General features: G+C 42.1%; 1 protein-coding gene across 3 annotated transcripts in view; it reads left to right on the top strand.

Moving 5' to 3' along the window:
• The window catches only part of CFAP61 (cilia and flagella associated protein 61), a 439,348-nt gene that overhangs the window by 277,171 nt on the left and 144,909 nt on the right, over positions 1–17,268 (top strand). For all 3 annotated transcript variants that reach the window (XM_073557422.1, XM_073557421.1, XM_073557423.1), the window contains exon 21: positions 16,302–16,476. In XM_073557422.1, the coding sequence (XP_073413523.1) occupies positions 16,302–16,476 (175 nt within the window). The remainder of the gene's footprint in view (positions 1–16,301; positions 16,477–17,268) is intronic.

Below are 17,268 nucleotides of genomic sequence, written 5' to 3'. Positions count from 1 at the left end.
CGTTATAAACTTTAGTAAAACACTTGGGGGTTCAAAGTGCTCACCACACATCTAGATAAGTTCCTTGGGGGGGGGTCTAGATTCCAAAATGGTGTCACTTTTGGGGGGTTTCCACTGTTTGGGCACATCAGGGGCTCTCCAAATGTGACATGGCGTCCGTTCTCAATTCCTACCAATTTTGCGTTGAAAAAGTCAAACTGCGCTCATTCCCTTCTGAGTTCTGCCATGCACCCAGTGGTTTACCCCAACATATGGGATATCAGCGTACTCAGGAAAAATTGCAGAATAACTTTTGGGGTCCAATTTCTCCTGTTACCCTTGGGAAAATAAAATATTGAAGGTGAAAAGATTATTTTTGTGGAAAAAATGTAAACTTCTGTGAAGCACTTGGGGGTTCAAAGTGCTCACCACACATCTAGATAAGTTCCTTGGGGGGTCTAGTTTCCAAAATGGTGTCACTTGTGGGGGGTTTCCACTTTTTAGGCACATCAGTGGCCCTCCAAACACGACATGGCGTCCAATCTCAATTCCAGCCAATTTTACATTGAAAAGTCAAGCGGGGCTCCTTCCCTTCCGAGCTCTGCCATGCACCCAAACAGTAGTATACCTGCACATATCAGTAATCGGTGTACTCAGGACAAATTGCAGAATAACTTTTGGGGCCCAATTTCTCCTGTTACCTTTGGTAAAATTTGGATCTGAAGTAAATTTTGTGAAAAAAAAGTTAAATGTTCATTTTTGTAAACATTCCAAAAATTCCTGTGAAGCTCCAGAAGGGTTAATAAACTTCTTGAATGTGGTTTTGAGAACCTTTAGGGGTGCTGTTTTTAGAATACGGTCACTTTTGGGTATTTTCTATCATATAGACACCTCAAAGTGACTTCAAATGTGATGTGGTCTCTAAAAAGAAGTGGTGGTGTAAAAATGAGAAATCGCTGTTTAACTTTTAACCCTTATAACTTCCTAACAAAAAAAAAATTTTGTTCCAAAATTGTGCTGATGTAAAGTAAACATGTGAGAAATGTTACTTATTAAGTATTTTATATGCCATATCTCTGTGATTTAAGGGCATGAAAATTCAAACTTGGAAAATTGCGAAATTTTCACCAAATTTCTGTTTTTTTTTCCACAAATAAACCAAAGTCATATCAAATAAATTTTATCACTATTCTGAAGTGTCATGAGAAAACATTGCTAGAATCACCGGGATTCATGGACGCGTTCCATAGTTATTACCTCATAAAGGGACAATTGGTCAGAATTGTAAAAATTGGGCCGGTCATTAGCATGCAAACCACGCTTGGGGGTAAAGGGGCTAATAATAAAATTAAGAGACTCCCCAAACTTTTTTTTTAGGTATTTATTTATTTTATATATCTATCTATCTATCTACAGTGTGGCAAATAATTATTTGATGCAGTGCTGATATTGCAAATTTTCCCACCTACAAAGAATAGAGCCGTCAGTAATTTTTATAGTAGGTACACTTCAACTGTGAGAGACAGACTCTTAAAACAAATTCAGAAAATCACATTGTATGACTTTCACATAATTAATTTGCATTTTATTGTATGGAAAAAAAAGTATTTGATGCAATAGAAAAACAACTTATTATTTGGTGCAGAAACCTTTGCTTGCAATTACAGAGGTCAGACGTTTCTTGTAGTTCTTAACCAAATTTGGCCCACTCCTCCATACAAATCTTCTCCAGATCTTTCAGGTTTCGGGGATGTCGCTGGGCAATATTGAGTTTCTGCTCCCTCCAAAGATTTTCTATTGGGTTTAGGTCTGGAGACTGGCTAGACCACTCCAGGACCTTGAAATGCAGCTTACAGAGCTACTCTTTAGTGTCCCTGGTTGTGTGTTTCGGGTCATTGTCATGCTGGATGACCCAGCCATGACCCATCTTCAATGCTCTTACTGAGTGGAGGAGGTTGTTGGCCAAAATCTCAGGATACATGACCCCATCCATTCTCCCTTCAATACGTTGCAGTCTTCCTGTCCCCTTTGCAGAAAAGCACTCCCTAAGTATCATATTGTCCCACCATGCTTCACGGTTGGGGAGGTGTTCTTGGGGTTGTACTCATCCTTCTTCTTCCTCCAAACACAGCAAGTAGAGTTGATACCAAAAAGTTCTAATTTGGTCTCATCTGACCACATGCCCTTCTCCCGTGTCTCCTCTGGATCAACCAGATGGTAATTGGCAAACTTCAAACGGACCTGGAAAGGTCCTCCCTTATAGTTCTGGGCTGATTCCTAACCTTTCTCAGAATCATCCTTACCCCACAAGGCGAGATCTTGCGTGGAGCCCCAGATCGAAGAAGTTTGACAGTCATCTTGGGTTTCTTCCATTTTCTAATAACCAAGCTGCATGCCTATTGTCCTGTAACCCATCCCAGCCTTGTGCAGGTCAACAATTTTGTCCCTGGTGTACTTAAATAGCTCTTTGGTCTTGGCCATGGTGGAGAGATTGGAGTGTGATTGATTGAGTGTGTGGACAGGTGTCTTTTATACAAGTAACAAGTTCAAACAGGTACATTTAATACAGGTAATGAGTGCAGAGTAGGAGGGCCTCTTAAAGAAAAACTATCTGGTTTGTGAGAGAGAATTCTTGCTAGGTGATTAAATACTTATTACTATTATTTAGAAATCATACTGTGACGAGCGTCAGCTTACGCTGAGTCGTTTTCCTTTTGAATGAGTGGACCCTCTGGGCCGTGGCACCCACCCACCTAGGGCGAGCTGACCTAGTGAGAATGCACCCCCTATACAGGGAGTGTCAGGGGCAAGTCCAAGGGGGTGAGTCACCACAGCAGCTGGACCAGACGGCCAGCTCAGAGAAACAAGACAAGGCGAGACAAGATGTTAGTTCAAGGAAACTTCATTAAGGAACACTTCTGGGTACAACAGGTGCAAAACGTGAACACACAAAGTACATAAAGCAAGATGCGTGCAAGGGCACGCCGAGGTCCAAGGCATGAGGAACACTTCAGGGTATAACAGGTGCAAAACGTGAACACACAGAGTACACAGAGCAAGGTGCGTGCAACAGCACGCCGAGGTCCAAAGCATGGTACGTGCAGATGGTAGACAGAGGCACGAGGACATCGGACTCCAGACAGCAGGCAACGATCAACCGGGACATCAGGTTCTGTAGCTCTGAAGGTGATCGGCAGGTTCCGGACATCCGGTAAGCAAACCAGGGTTCCATGCAAGGAGACAAGACAAAGTTAGAAACAGGATGCGTGTCAACAAACACGCCCGGATCAGGTTCACAGGACGGAGGCCTGCGCATGCCAAGGGGCATGCCAGGGACAGGTACAGGGATGGTGGTCTGCGCGTGCGAAGAGACACGCCAGGGAGAGATACAGGACGGAGGCCTGCACGTGCAGAGGACACGCCAGGGACCAAGATAGGGTACGGTGGAATCGGAATCCAGGGTGCTGGCATCGACCGACAGGGTCCAGGAATCAGACTGCGGAAATCAGCTCCGGACATCAGGCCGCAGTCATTTAGGTCCGGACCTCTGGCAGCGGTCGGCAGGTTACAGAATCCGGCAGGCAAGACAGGGTTCAGAGCAGAGCAAAGTAAGCAAAAGACTTTGTGCAAGAGTAGCACAAAAAGGCACAGTGCGAAAACCAGCATGCGTGCAAGGGAGCACGGAAACCACGGCTGGGGCACCGGCAGGCGGTACCGACGGTGGCATAAGCAGGCGGGCACGACTTAGAGGCGGCACAGCTGCGGCTCACACAGCCGGTAACCACTATAGCACTGGACGGCGGGCACGACTGAGGCACACAGGCGAGCACGACTAGAGGTGGCACGGCTGAGGCACAACAGGCAGGCACAGGGCGACCAGGCGTGTGCATGAGGGCACGGAGCCACAAGGCAGGGCTAGGCAAAGGTACAGGACAGAGACGCGTGCGAAACAGCACGGCAAAGCCTAGTACGAAAAGTGCAAGGGCGCATGAAACATCAGAGACAAAGCATAGGGTAAGAGGCAGAGTCCTGCGCATGCAGAGGGCATGCCAGCGGCAAAGTACAAGACGAGGCCTGCGCGTGTGGAGAGACACGCCAAGGACAGGGACAGAGTCTAGCAGCGGAGCGTAGGCCGAAGCCCAGAGCCGGGCCAAGGGAGAGCCTTGGGGCTAGACAGAGTACAGAGCGGAGGCCTGCACGTGTAGAGAGGCACGCCAGGGACAGGGTACAGAACGGAGGCCTGCACGTGTAGAGAGACACGTCAGGGACAGGGTACAGAATGGTGACCTGCACGTGTAGAGAAACACGTCAGGGACAGGGTACAGAACATAGCATAACAAGGAAGCATAGCGAGGACAAGCAAAGCACAAAGGACAACACGAGACAAAGCACGAGACAAGAGACGGAATACGAGCACAGAGCGTGTGCAGAGACGCACGACAGAGCAAAGTGCAAGGGCACAGAATAGAGGGAGCAACCCAGCAGACCAAGCAGCCATGCAGGGAAGCAACACAATACTCAGGCCCTGAGCATAGGAATGGGCGGTCTGATATCGGGCATAGCAGCTCCACTTCCGGGTCAGGACCAGGGAAAAACTTCCAGTTCAGATCCTCCAGGATCACAGGGAGCAGTCACATGATCAGGATTCCAGACATGCAGGGATGATTGCAGAACCAGTGCTGAAACCTAGGCAGGTCACATGATCAGACTTCCAGACATGCAGAGATGAATGCGGAACCAGCCTCTGCCGGAACATAGGAAGGACACATGATCAAGGGTTCTAGACATGACGAGACGATCACAGAAGGCAGAGCAGAAACGCAGGCATCCCGCAGCTCAACAGTCATGAGGTGAGTGTGCACACTGCTCTAGGGAACATGCAGGATAGCAGACATGAGATGCGCGTGCACACCGCTCCAGGGGTCATGAGGCAAAACAGACATGGCAGACATGACAGACATGGCGAGCATGACACATACAATTTGATTTTCTTTTTTAGATTCTGTCTCTCACAGTTGAAGTGTACTTAGGATAAAAATTACAGACCTCTCCATTCTTTATAGGTGGGAAAACTTGCAAAATCGGTGGTGTGTCAAACACTTATTTTCCCCACTGTATCTATCTACCGTATTTTTCAGACTATAAGACCTACTTTTTTCCTAAAAAATTTTTGGGGAAAAATGGGGGTGCCTCTTATAGTCGAAATATGCTTACAAGTAGTGTGGCTGCAGCAGGAGTCGGGTCCGACGTTGCAGGGCGATGATCACACTCCCCACCGAATACTGCCACACCAGCGTGGGATGGAATTTCCCGGAGGCCACCGCTTCACATCAATGGATGTGCAGGGGCTCTGGACTTTCAGAAAATTTCGGCGGAGCCCCCGCACCACGAGCACAGCAGAATCTGCCGCATCGGTCTGGGATGGGAGTCATATCATCGCCGGACCACCGAACACCCCCTGTGACCACTCTCCACCAGCACTACTGATTTCCCCCCGGTAAGCTGAATTCGGACTGTAAGATGGACCCCCATTTTTTCCTATTTTTCTTATGAAAATATGGTCCGGTGCGTCTTATATTCCGAGAAATACGGTAATTCCTGATCCCTATTTATCTCTATCTTTGGATATCTTTAATACATAACACTCTTTAATTGCTATTTTGCATTCTATTCCATACATGTCACACTAACAGCACACAGACACACTGATACGGATGTCACATGAATATCACATATGTACATACGGATGGCTCACGGACTACGGATCTCACCAGTACTAGTTTTTCCAGTATCGGAATCACTAGGACGTGTGAAGGAGACTTAAGGACAATAGCTATTATCTTTGAAGGGCTTGATCACTCTTTTTCACCTGCTGATTAGTCTTGGTGAAATTTGATGTTTGGACAGACAAATGAAATTCACCACCACAAGGAAAATAACATTAGTCTACAAATGAAAAAAAGATAGATTTACCTGGTGTGACAGATTGAATAAACAGTGATATGGTTTGCTAGCAACCAAAGTTGCTTAAACATTGTTTTTGATAGCATGATAGCACGTATCAAGCTTATTGACCCATTATGCTTGTTTGCAGTAGGCTTTTACTGCTTGCAGACATCTGGACTTTTGTGAAGAAGGAACGGTAAGCATGTTGTTCACATAATATAACATAAATAATTGCGTAACAACATGTACAGTCACAGCTACCAGTGTATCTCAGGATTGTTGTTTTTTTGCTTCGGCTTTTGTTATAATGCTCCTAAGTTGACTTAATGCATAGCTATGAATGCAAGTCCTGTATCCGCATGTCACACATTAGATGTCCCAACCGTTACTGCAATAATCCGTAATGTAGACTCCATGTACTGGCAACACAAAGCAGTCTGCATTATCTTCTCCGTCTTCCTGTACTTCCTTTACGATCTTGTGTAGATACATTTTTATTGTATTATACTTGTGTACATTGTAGAACGACTGCCTTCCTAGTTTTCTTAGTTTATTCATCCACAAAAATGTTTTTGGCTAATTGTTTTTTGGAAAACAGTGAATAGTATAAAAAACCTACGTCAGGCTCCTTATTATTTCTAATATCCAATAGTATAGGAAAGTGTTTATCTTTCTTTTCAATATCTGAGACCGAGTGTCATGTACCCAACTCCTTGGCTTTTCAATCAGAACATTTTTGCTGTCCTTTCTTTAGTGATAAGTCAATAAATGAGCAAAATATATGAAACAAGGAAAGGCAAAGAGATTGTGTTATACATGTGCTCTCACAAAATCAGAATATCACCAAAAAGTTAATTTATTTCACTTCTTCCATACAAAAAGTGAAATTCATATATTATACAGAGTCATTACAAACAGAGTGATCTATTTCAAGTCAAGTGTTTATTTCCGTTAATGTTGATGATTATGGCTTACAGCCAATGAAAACTCAAAAGTCATTATCTGAGTAAATTAGAATACTTTATAACTATAAATTAACTTTTTTATGATATTCTAATTTTTCGAAAAGCACCTGTATCTGCAAAAGGTGCCCATAGACATTCAATTTTAGTTAATGAAAATGGACAATTTCAACCAATCGCCTGAAATGAAGTCAGCTATGATTGATTACTTTGACTGATAATGCGGTGATTGAAGTTTCATTTGACTTAGGCCCCATTCCGACATCAGTTTTTCACATTTGTGTTCATCCTAGTTTTTCACAAATAGAACTCCTACCCATTTTAGTGTATTGGGCAGTTCACATGTTGGTGTATTTTTGCGGACCAAATGGAACTCATCGAATTACGGAGACATTTACAATCGTAGTCTGATTCTTTGATCAAAACCGCCAATGCAAGTGTATGAATCTATGAAAAAGATCAGACGATGCCAACTGTCACAATCCCTTTGTCTTGTCCTTCAGCTTTTGTGCCGCTAGCTCTTGTTATTGACCCTGGACTGTGACCTGACTTTCGCATTTGTCTTTTCCCTTGGTTATCCACATACTCCATTGTTATAGACCCAGGAACATCTGACTCTTCTGCCTCACGGCCTGTCCGTGAGCAGTGACTAGCGTCATATTAGTGACTCGCATCACATTATGTCTGGCCATATACAGATTTTCAGGGGAAAGGATCAATTTAGAGTATTTAAGGAGAGCTGTAAATTATTTTTTACTCTATGACCCCAGTCTTCTGGGGATAAGTCCCAGCGGGTGAGTATAGTTATGTCCCTATTGCATGGGCATCTTCAGACTTGGGCATTCTCTTTTTCCCCACTAGCCCCAGAATACGCTTCTGTTGACGCCTTTTTTGACGCTTTAGGGATGATTTATGACGAACCTGATAGGTTCCAGGTCGAAGAGACTAAGATCATGAACATGACGCAAAGGGGCTTCACAACTAAAGATTATAGTTTAGAGTTCTGGCAATTGTCGTCTGAGGTTCTATGTAACAATGCTTCTCTCAGGTGTCAGTTTCGCTGTGGCCTAACAGATGCTCTTAAGGACGCTCTGGATTTGCATTCTCCACCCTGTTCTTTGGTGGAGGCCATGACTCAGGCCATTCATATGGATTGTAGAATTCAGGAGAGAAGTGATGAGCGGCAAGGGGTTTCGGTCATTCTTTTCGAGTCGGCTTCCTTACCTGAGACGGTACCAATGGAGGTTGGAACAGCCAACTCTCAGCCCGTGCAGAGGAGACATCGGTGTGATCTAGGACTCTACTTCTACTGTGGTTACACTGGACATTATCTCAAGGACTGCACGTTTCTTTCTCAAGCAAACAAGCTGTCGGGAAATGCCTAAGTCTGGGTGATATTCGAAGAGTTCACCCAGACTTTCAGTTACCCTTTTACTCCTCAGATAAAGTACTGTTGAAAGTGGAAATATGTTTCCAAAGCTTGTGGTTATCTGCTCTTGCATTCATTGACTGTGGGTCTGCAGCGAACTTTATTGATTCTAGACTGGTTCTTAAATTAGGATTAGGGACATTTAGATTGGAAAGACCTATTCAGATTGTTGCTATTGACAGAACACCGTTACTCCAGAACTTTGTCCAGCTGGTAACGGTGGAATTGACACTAAAAATGTCCACTCTGAATCCATCTCCTGTTATATGTTGGATAATTTACCTGCTGGGTTGGTGTTGTGGTTTAATTGGCTGCATGTTCATAATCCTGTAATTGATTGGTGGCAAAAGGATATTGTTAAGTGGGGCTCCAACTGTCATAAAAAGTGTCTTCATTCTGTGAAAATTTGTTCCGCTAGTCTGTAGGGTCTGCCGGCATACCTAAAAGACTTTGGAGATGTGTTCTCGGAAAAAGAGACAGATATTACCTCCCCAGTGTCCTTATGATTGTATTATTGATCTTATTCCTAATTCCAAATTGCCTAAAGCTCACCTGTACAACTTGTCAGGACTGGAACAGACCGCTATGAAAGAATATGTCAATGAAAGTTTATGGAAGGGTTATATCTGTCCCTCTCCTCCTCGCCTGTAGTGGCTGGATTCTATTTTGTGAAAAAGAAGGATGGGGCTCCGCCCCATGCCTTGATTTCCGTAAATTAAACAAAATTACTGTTAAAAATACTTACTCCCTTCCACTCATCCCCGACCTTTATAATCAGCTTACTGGGGCCAAATGGTTTTCTAAGCTTGACCTTAGAGGGACATATAATCTGATACGAATCCGGGAGAGTGATGAGTGGAAAATAGCTTTTTAGCATCTGAGGGTTTATCCAAGAACCTGGTCATGCCTTTTGGTTTAACCAATGCCCCTGCTGTCTTTCAGAACTTTATAAATGACATTTTTTTCTGATATAATTGGAAGTTTTATTGTGGTATATCTTGATGACATTCAAATTTTTTCGTCTGACCTGGATTCGCATTATGAGCATGTTTGTTATTTTTTATAAATACTCAGGGAAAATTCTTTGTTTGCCAAATAAGAAAAATGTACTTTCTCTGTTCAGGAAATTTCATTTCTGGGGTTCATCGTATCTTTAACCCTTCACTACCAAGGGTGGTTTGCACGTTAACTCCCGGGCCAATTTTTACAATTCTGACCACTGTCCCTTTATGAGGTAATAACTCTGGAACGCTTCCATGGATCCCGGTGATTCTGACATTTTCTCGTGGCATATTGTACTTAATGTTAGTGGTAAAATTTCATTCATATAACTTGCGTTTATTTGTGAAAAAAATGGAAATTTGGCAAAAATGTTGAAAATTTCGCAATTTTCCAACTTTGAATTTTTATGCTCTTAAATCACAGAGATATGGCACTCAAAAAACTTAATAGATAACATTTCCCACCTGTTTACTTTACATCAGCACAATTTGGGAACCAAAATTTTTTTTTGTTAGGAAGTTATTAGGGTTAAAAATTGACCAGCGATTTCTCATTTTTACAACAACATTTTATTTTTACGGACAACATCACATTTGAAGCCACTTTGAGGGGTCTATATGATAGGAAATCCCCAAAAGTGACACCATTCTAAAAACTGCACCCCTCAAGGTGCTCAAAACCACAATCAAGAAGTTTATTAACCTTTCAGGTGCTGCACAGGAATTTTTTGAATGTTTAAAAAAAATGAACATTTAACTTTTTTCACAAAAAAAATTACTTCAGGTTCAATTTTTTTATTTTACCAAGGGTTACAGGAGAAATTGGACTGCAAAAGTTATTTTGCAATTTGTCCTGAGTACGCTGATACCTGATATGTGTGGGGAACCACTGTTTGGGCGCATGGCAGAGCTCGGAAGGGAAGGAGCGCCGTTTGACTTTTTCACTGCAAAATTGGCTGGAATTCAGATTGGACACCATGCCACGTTTGGAGAGCCCCTGATGTGCCTAAACAGTGGAAACCCGCCACAAGTGACCCCATTTTGGAAACTAGACCCCCCAAGGAACTTATCTAGATATGTGGTGGGCACTTTGAACCCCCAAGGGCTTCACCGAAGTTTAGAACGTACAACCGTATTATTAAAAAAATCATATTTTTTCCCCAAAAATGATCTTTTCACCCCCAATTTTTATTTTCCCAAGAGTAACAGGCACCTAAAAGTTATTGTGCAATTTGTCCTGAGTATGCTGATACCCCATATATGGGGGTAAACCACTATTTGGGCACATGGCAGAGCTCGGAAGGGAAGCAGCGCCATTTAACTTATTTGGCTGGAATTGAGATAGGACGCCATGTCGCTTTTGGAAAGCCCCTGACGTGCCAAAACAGTGGAAATCCCCCAATTCTAACTCCAAACCTAACCTTAACCCTAGCTCTGACCCTAGCCCTAACCCTAGCCCTAATGGGAAAATGGAAATAAATTAAAAAAAAATTGTTTTCCCTAACTAAGGGGGTGATAACAGGGGGTTTGATTTACTATTTATGGCGGGTTTTTATTTTTGGCAGCTGTCATACGCTAAAAGACGCTTTTTATTGTAAAAATAGTTTATGCATCACCACATTTTGAGAGCTATAATTTTTCCATATTTTGACCCACCGAGTCATGTGAGGTCTTATTTTTTGCGGGACGAGTTGACGTTTTTATTGGTACCATTTTCAGGCACGTGACATTTTTTGATCGCCTTTTATTCCGATTTTTGGGACGCAGAATGAACAAAAACCAGCGTTTCATGAATTTCTTTTGGGGGGTGCATTTACACCGTTCCGCGTGCGGTAAAATTGATAAAGCGGTTTTATTCTTCGGGTCAGTACGGTTACAGCGATACCTCATTTATGTCATTTTTTAATGTTGTGGTGGTTTTATGCAGTGAAAACAATTTCTATATAAAAAATAATTATTTTTGCATCGCTTTATTCTGCGAGCTATAACTTTTTTATTTTTTTGCTGATGATGCTTTTTTGTGGCTCATTTTTTGCGGGACAAGATGACGTTTTCAGTGGTATCATGGATATTTATATGCGTCTTTTTGATCATGAGTTATTGCACTTTTTGTTCAGCGGGTATGATAATAAATCATTATTTTTGCTTCGTTTTTTTATTTTTTAAGGCGTTCGCTAAAGGGGTTAACAAATGGGACAGTTTTATAGGGTGAGTCATTACGGACGCGGCAATACCAAATATGTGCACTTTTATTGTTTTTTTATTTAAAAAAAATGAATTTATTTGGGAATATTTTTTTTTATTATTTTTACACTTTTTTTTTTTTTTTTTTACTTTATTATAATTTCCCATGGGGGACATCACTGTCCTGTGACAGATCGCTGATCTGTCACATCACAGATCACTGTGACAGATCAGCGATCTGTCACAGGCACTGCTGCAGGCTTCCTCATGCCTGCGCTCTGCGGGCAGTGAGGAAGCCAGCTCCCTGCAGGCCCCTGAAGGTCCCCGTCGCCATATTGGATCCGGGGACCTGCAGGGAAAGCGACCCCCGCAGCGGCGCTGCACATCGTGCTGCTGTGGGGGTCGCAGGGAAGCACGGAGGGAGCCCCCTCCCTGCCGATGCTTCCTTTAATCCCCGGTACACCGCGATCATGTTTGATCGCGGTGTGCCAGGGGTTAACGTGTCGGGGGCGGTCCGTGACCGCCCCTGACACATTGTGCCGGGTGTCAGCTGTGATAATCAACTGACACCCGGCCGCGATCAGCGGCGCTCACCATGTGAGCGCCACTGATCGCATTAGACGTACTATTCCGTCCTTGGGACTTAGGTCCCAGGGCACATGGGCGAAATAGTACGTCCAATGTAGGAAAGGGGTTAAGATTAGTGATGAGCGAGTATACGCGTTGCTCGGGTTTTCCCGAGCATGCTTGGGTGTCCTCCGAGTATTTTGGCGTGCTCGGAGATTTAGTTTTCGTCGTCTTAGCTGCATGATTTGCGACTTGCAGACAGGCTGAATACATGTGGGAATTCCCTAACAAACAGGCAGAACCATCATCAGTACATGAATACATCACCAGAACCATCTCTAATACATGAATATAGCACCAAGCTTAGTACAATGATCAATTGCGATGTCAGGTTTCCCTCATACAGTTTTATTGCATGAACCTAAAACTCCCAGTATGTCTTTAATAATGGTAAAGAGATACTGGGAGTTGTTGTTAACAAACAAGTAAAGTTGCACTCATGGAAACATGAAATATATGATATACGAATTGCATTACTGCTCTAGAAAATAGGAAAATTGAGAATGCTTAGCATAAATTGGCCAATTCAAGTGTAACCAGCACCCGCGATAAGGCGATTATCAATGCTGCAAAACTATCTAATGTGAATCCTCTCGTAGGCTGAAGCCTGCATCTATTTGGGTAGATAGGATCCAACTATGATTAAATAAAAGTCAGGACGAAGGAGAAATTCTGAAACGCGCGTCGGGGCGCGTTTGCACACCACTGCATACTTGTATTGGCCCTACTATAAGGTATATATTGTCCCTTCTCTTTGTACCATTGTTACTTATCTCGGCGCAACATTGTGGGTAACTATCTGGGTCTTGCTGAGCATCACCTGGAGGTGTTTGTACCTTTTGTTTAGGCCCCGTGCTTTGCACTCAGGACTTTACTTTAATAGCACATGGACGCTACAATTTTGTGAGCTACTGCTGTTTATCTATATCAGTGGGGAGTCCCCTGCACTCAACACTTTATTGAGACAATGTGTCACTAGGAGTGGTTATTCTGTATCTGCCACTTATATTAATGGTTAGTTTTTTACATTCTGCACTTTAAAAAATGTATTTTTATTTTTTTATTCCATATTGTTTTATACTTACTTTCACAATCTTTTGTGACTTTGTTATGATACTGTTTGGTATTTTATACTACTCTATTTTTGAGTGGGCACCAGGCACTTAAGTTTTTTCATATATATTTTACACTGTATCATTGCTATGGGTCCTCTACTCTGATATTTTATTGAGATATGCATCTCTGCTGACCATAGATCTTCTATTTAATTTTTTTGTTTTTCCGTGTACGTACCAATTGGGGCATATATGTGAGATATAAATTGGATTTTAGCGGGCCTTTTTTGAACTTTAATATCTGTGTATTCTTTCATACTTGGTTGTGGTGTGTTTTTAGTATATACGGTGCTATTCACAACCTATTAATAATAAAGGTTTTTATCTAATATTACGTTGCATGTCCCTTTACTTATATATATTTATAAAAAAAAATGATATACTTTTTAAAAAAAATATATTTTATTTATCTTTTTCACCTTCTCCGTATCTGTATACAAATAACAAAAGACTGACCGTCACTTCCAAGCAGAAACCAGATGTGAACAGGTGCGAACTAAGAGTAGCCACCTCCCATATACAGTATAACCAAGAAATAAAGTTGCACTCTGTATCGCTATAGCATGAAAACATGAAATATACGATATATGAATTGCATTACTGCTCTAGAAAATATTAAAAATTGAGAATGCTTAGTACATAAATTAACCAATTTGTGTGTACCCAGCAGCAATGATAAGTCAGTTCTCATTGCTGGGAAAACTATTGAAAGCTCAGAGGCCGATGGTTTCTGGTTTCGCCTGGTTTCGGTTTGGAAGTGACGGTCAGTTTTTTGTTATTTGTATACATAGGTTCTCTGACTGAGCACTCCACCCATCGGCCTCTGGCGGTTTTAATCATAATAGTATCCTATCTACCCATCTACTCACATAGATGCAGGCTTCAGCCTAGGAGAGGATTCACATTAAAGGGAATCTGTCACCCATATTTAGTGATATCATGTAAAGATATCACCCAATTGCGCCTCCCATAAGGATTCTATTAGGGCCTTTGACTCCCCCGACCCGGCACTTTTGAGGCATAAATACCTTTTTTATCTTGTTGGGGATGTATGCAAATCGCCGCTTCCTGCACGTAATCTTCATCTGTGAATAGCACAGATAACGTTGGTTTCCGCGCTTGCGCATTGTAAAGGCCACCGGTGCCTGCGCAGTATGCTTTTCCCAAATGTGGGCGAAGCATATAAACGCTACTGCACATGCGCCGGTATTTTCCAGCGCGGTCTATGCCTGGAAGTGTGTCCTGCATGTGAAGACTTCCGGGGCATAGACCGCGCAGGCGCCGGTGGCCTTTACTACGTGCAGCAAGCCAAGGGGGGGGAGGGGAAGGCGACTAAACCACGCCCATCGGACCGGACCGCGGCGATTTGCATACATCCCCAACAAGATAAAAAAGGTATTTATTCCTCAAAGGTGCGGGGTCGGGGGAGTCAAAAGCCCTAATAGAATCCTTATGGGACGCGCAATTGGGTGATATTTTTACATGATATCACTAAATATTGGTGACAGATTCCCTTTAAACATTTTCCCAGCAACGAGAATCACCTTATTGCGGCTGCTGGGTATACATGAATTGACCAATTTGTGCACTAAGTATTCTCGGTTTTTCCTGTTTTCTAGAGCAGTAATGCAATTCCTCTATCATATATTTCATGTTTTCATGCTATAGCGCTACAGAGTGCTACTTTATTTGTTGGTTATATATGGAGGTGGTGGCTACTCTTAGTTCACACCTATACACACCTGGTTTCTGTTTGAATGTGACGGTTAGTCTTTTGTTAGTTGTTAACAGTCATCATCAGACTGCAAAACACATACAGGAACAACAGAACTGATGAGATGTTTTCAGTATCACAAATTATCATTTACATCCAGGTACCTTATAGATGATATCTTCTTTGATTGGAGTAATTCTCTTTCCTTATTTCTGTATCTTGTCTAAACGCAATGATGACTTTTTACATCCACAGCTTGACTCTGAAGTCTTTTATCCTATAAAATAAATGAAATAACAGTGTCATTACAATGCTGCTGAATTAAATATCTGCCCTCCACTATGTCCCTGAATACCGTATATACTCGAATATAAGCCGAGATTTTCAGCCCAAAAAATTGGGCTGAAAGTCCCCCTCTCATCTTATATTCAAGTCATATACAAAGGGGGTCAGAGGGGGAGGGGGGGCGGGGGTGTCAGGTCATACTTACCCGTCCTGACGCTGTGTCTTGAGCCCCCAGCTTCTCCCCGTGCTCTCTCTTCCTGCCTTCAGCGGTCACGTGGTGCCGCTCATTAAAACTCATGAATATGCGCATATTCATGAGTTTTAATGAGCGGTACCGCATGACCGCTGAAGGCAGGAAGAGAGCGCGGAGAAGCTGGGGGCTCAAGACACAGCGTCTGGACGGGTAAGTATAGCGATACTCACCTGTCCATATGGGGGAATAATCTGGAGCTTCTTCTGGGGTCAGCATATGGGGGAACAATCTATGGAGCTTCTTATGGGGGGCAGCATATGGGGGAATAATCTGGAGCTTCTTCTGGGGTCAGCATATGGGGGAACAATCTATGGAGCTTCTTATGGGGGCAGCATATGGGGGAACAATCTATGGAGCTTCTTATGGGGACACCATATGGGGGAATAATCTATGTAGCATTTCCCACCCTAGGCTTATACTCGAGTCAATAAGTTCTCCCAGTTTTTTGTGGCAAAATTAGGGGGGTCGGCTTATACTCGGGTCAGCTTATACTCGAGTATATACGGTACATAGTTTCCCCTCATTGTGCTACCTGCACAAAATATCACCCCCATGTTGTTCCTCTTATGGTATACGGTTTCCACACTGTCCTCTCCTATAAAATATATCCTCCACACTGTCCTCCCTTATGAACCATAACCATCATTGTCTGCCCTATATTAGTTATAATTGAAACTGTCCTCCTAAAGATCTAAAAACAATAGCAATGTAAACTTTGTGAAAACCTAAATTTGTGTCAAAACTTTTGGCCACAGTTATAAACGTATGTAATTTATTCTTTTTTTTTTACATATACTTGTATATAGGTCCCGTGCCCCAGTGGAGTTGATATTAGCAAGCTTATAACTAACCAAGATGTTTCCAACTGCTCCAAACAGATATATACTGGGAAAATTCCTTCAAATTTATTGACTCTAAATGATAATGAAGACTGCTTAAAAGTGATGAAACATCTGAAAGACAATGTGGTAAACCAAAAAGGTAAGAAAGAACTGCAGTCTATTATGTTCTTCACTACATCTCCAGTGAATACCATTCTTTTTGCATCTTCAGTGTATAATTAGCATCTAATTAATTGTGACAAAATGTTTCATTTGCCTTGTTTTTTTGCTGCATTCAAAGCATGTTATTTTTTTTTTTTTTTTTTTTTTGTTTTTTAAAGGGGGAAGGGGAGTAGTAAAAGGAAAATAGTAAAAGGAAAGGGAAGGCTGGTTTCTGTTTAATTATATATAATTACTGTACAAAAATTGAAAGTTCTGAAAAGCAATGTATGGCTAAACCCATTAACTAACTAATTAAAGAATAATTTGATTAACAAGTGTGCTTTGCAATTATGTGGAAAAATATGTATTATTATGAGCGCTAAAAAGCTCTGGTAGGGAAAAGATGTCTAATTTAAGAATCATTTCCAAAGTATTTAAAATCATTTTTATAATGTATTTTTTGGCTTGGAGTAATTTATACTAATAAGAGACAACCAGTCATTTTGTATTTATTGTTTACTACAAATTGCTTTTTTTTGTCACCTGCTTAATTAGGATTTTCAGCCTTTTATCTCTTCTAAATAATTGAACTTCTATCTAATTTATGGCTGAAAGGGTACAAGAGGCCTTATTTCTACACCAAAGGGGTCCAGCCAAGCAATATATATTATAGTACACTTGATAAAAGAGAACGATGGTTGTCCTTTGGCCTCATTCGGATATCTGTGAATTTTGTATTTGTTCTATCCGGGATTTACACTGTGTTCCAAATTATTATGCAAATTGGATT

This window comes from Dendrobates tinctorius, unplaced genomic scaffold (assembly GCF_039654945.1).
Source record: "Dendrobates tinctorius isolate UK_male_01 unplaced genomic scaffold, ASM3965494v1 ptg000250l, whole genome shotgun sequence".
Classification (NCBI taxonomy): Eukaryota; Metazoa; Chordata; class Amphibia; order Anura; family Dendrobatidae; genus Dendrobates; species Dendrobates tinctorius.
The sequence above is the reverse complement of the archived record's forward strand: the minus strand, read 5'-3'. Positions and strand labels throughout refer to the sequence as shown.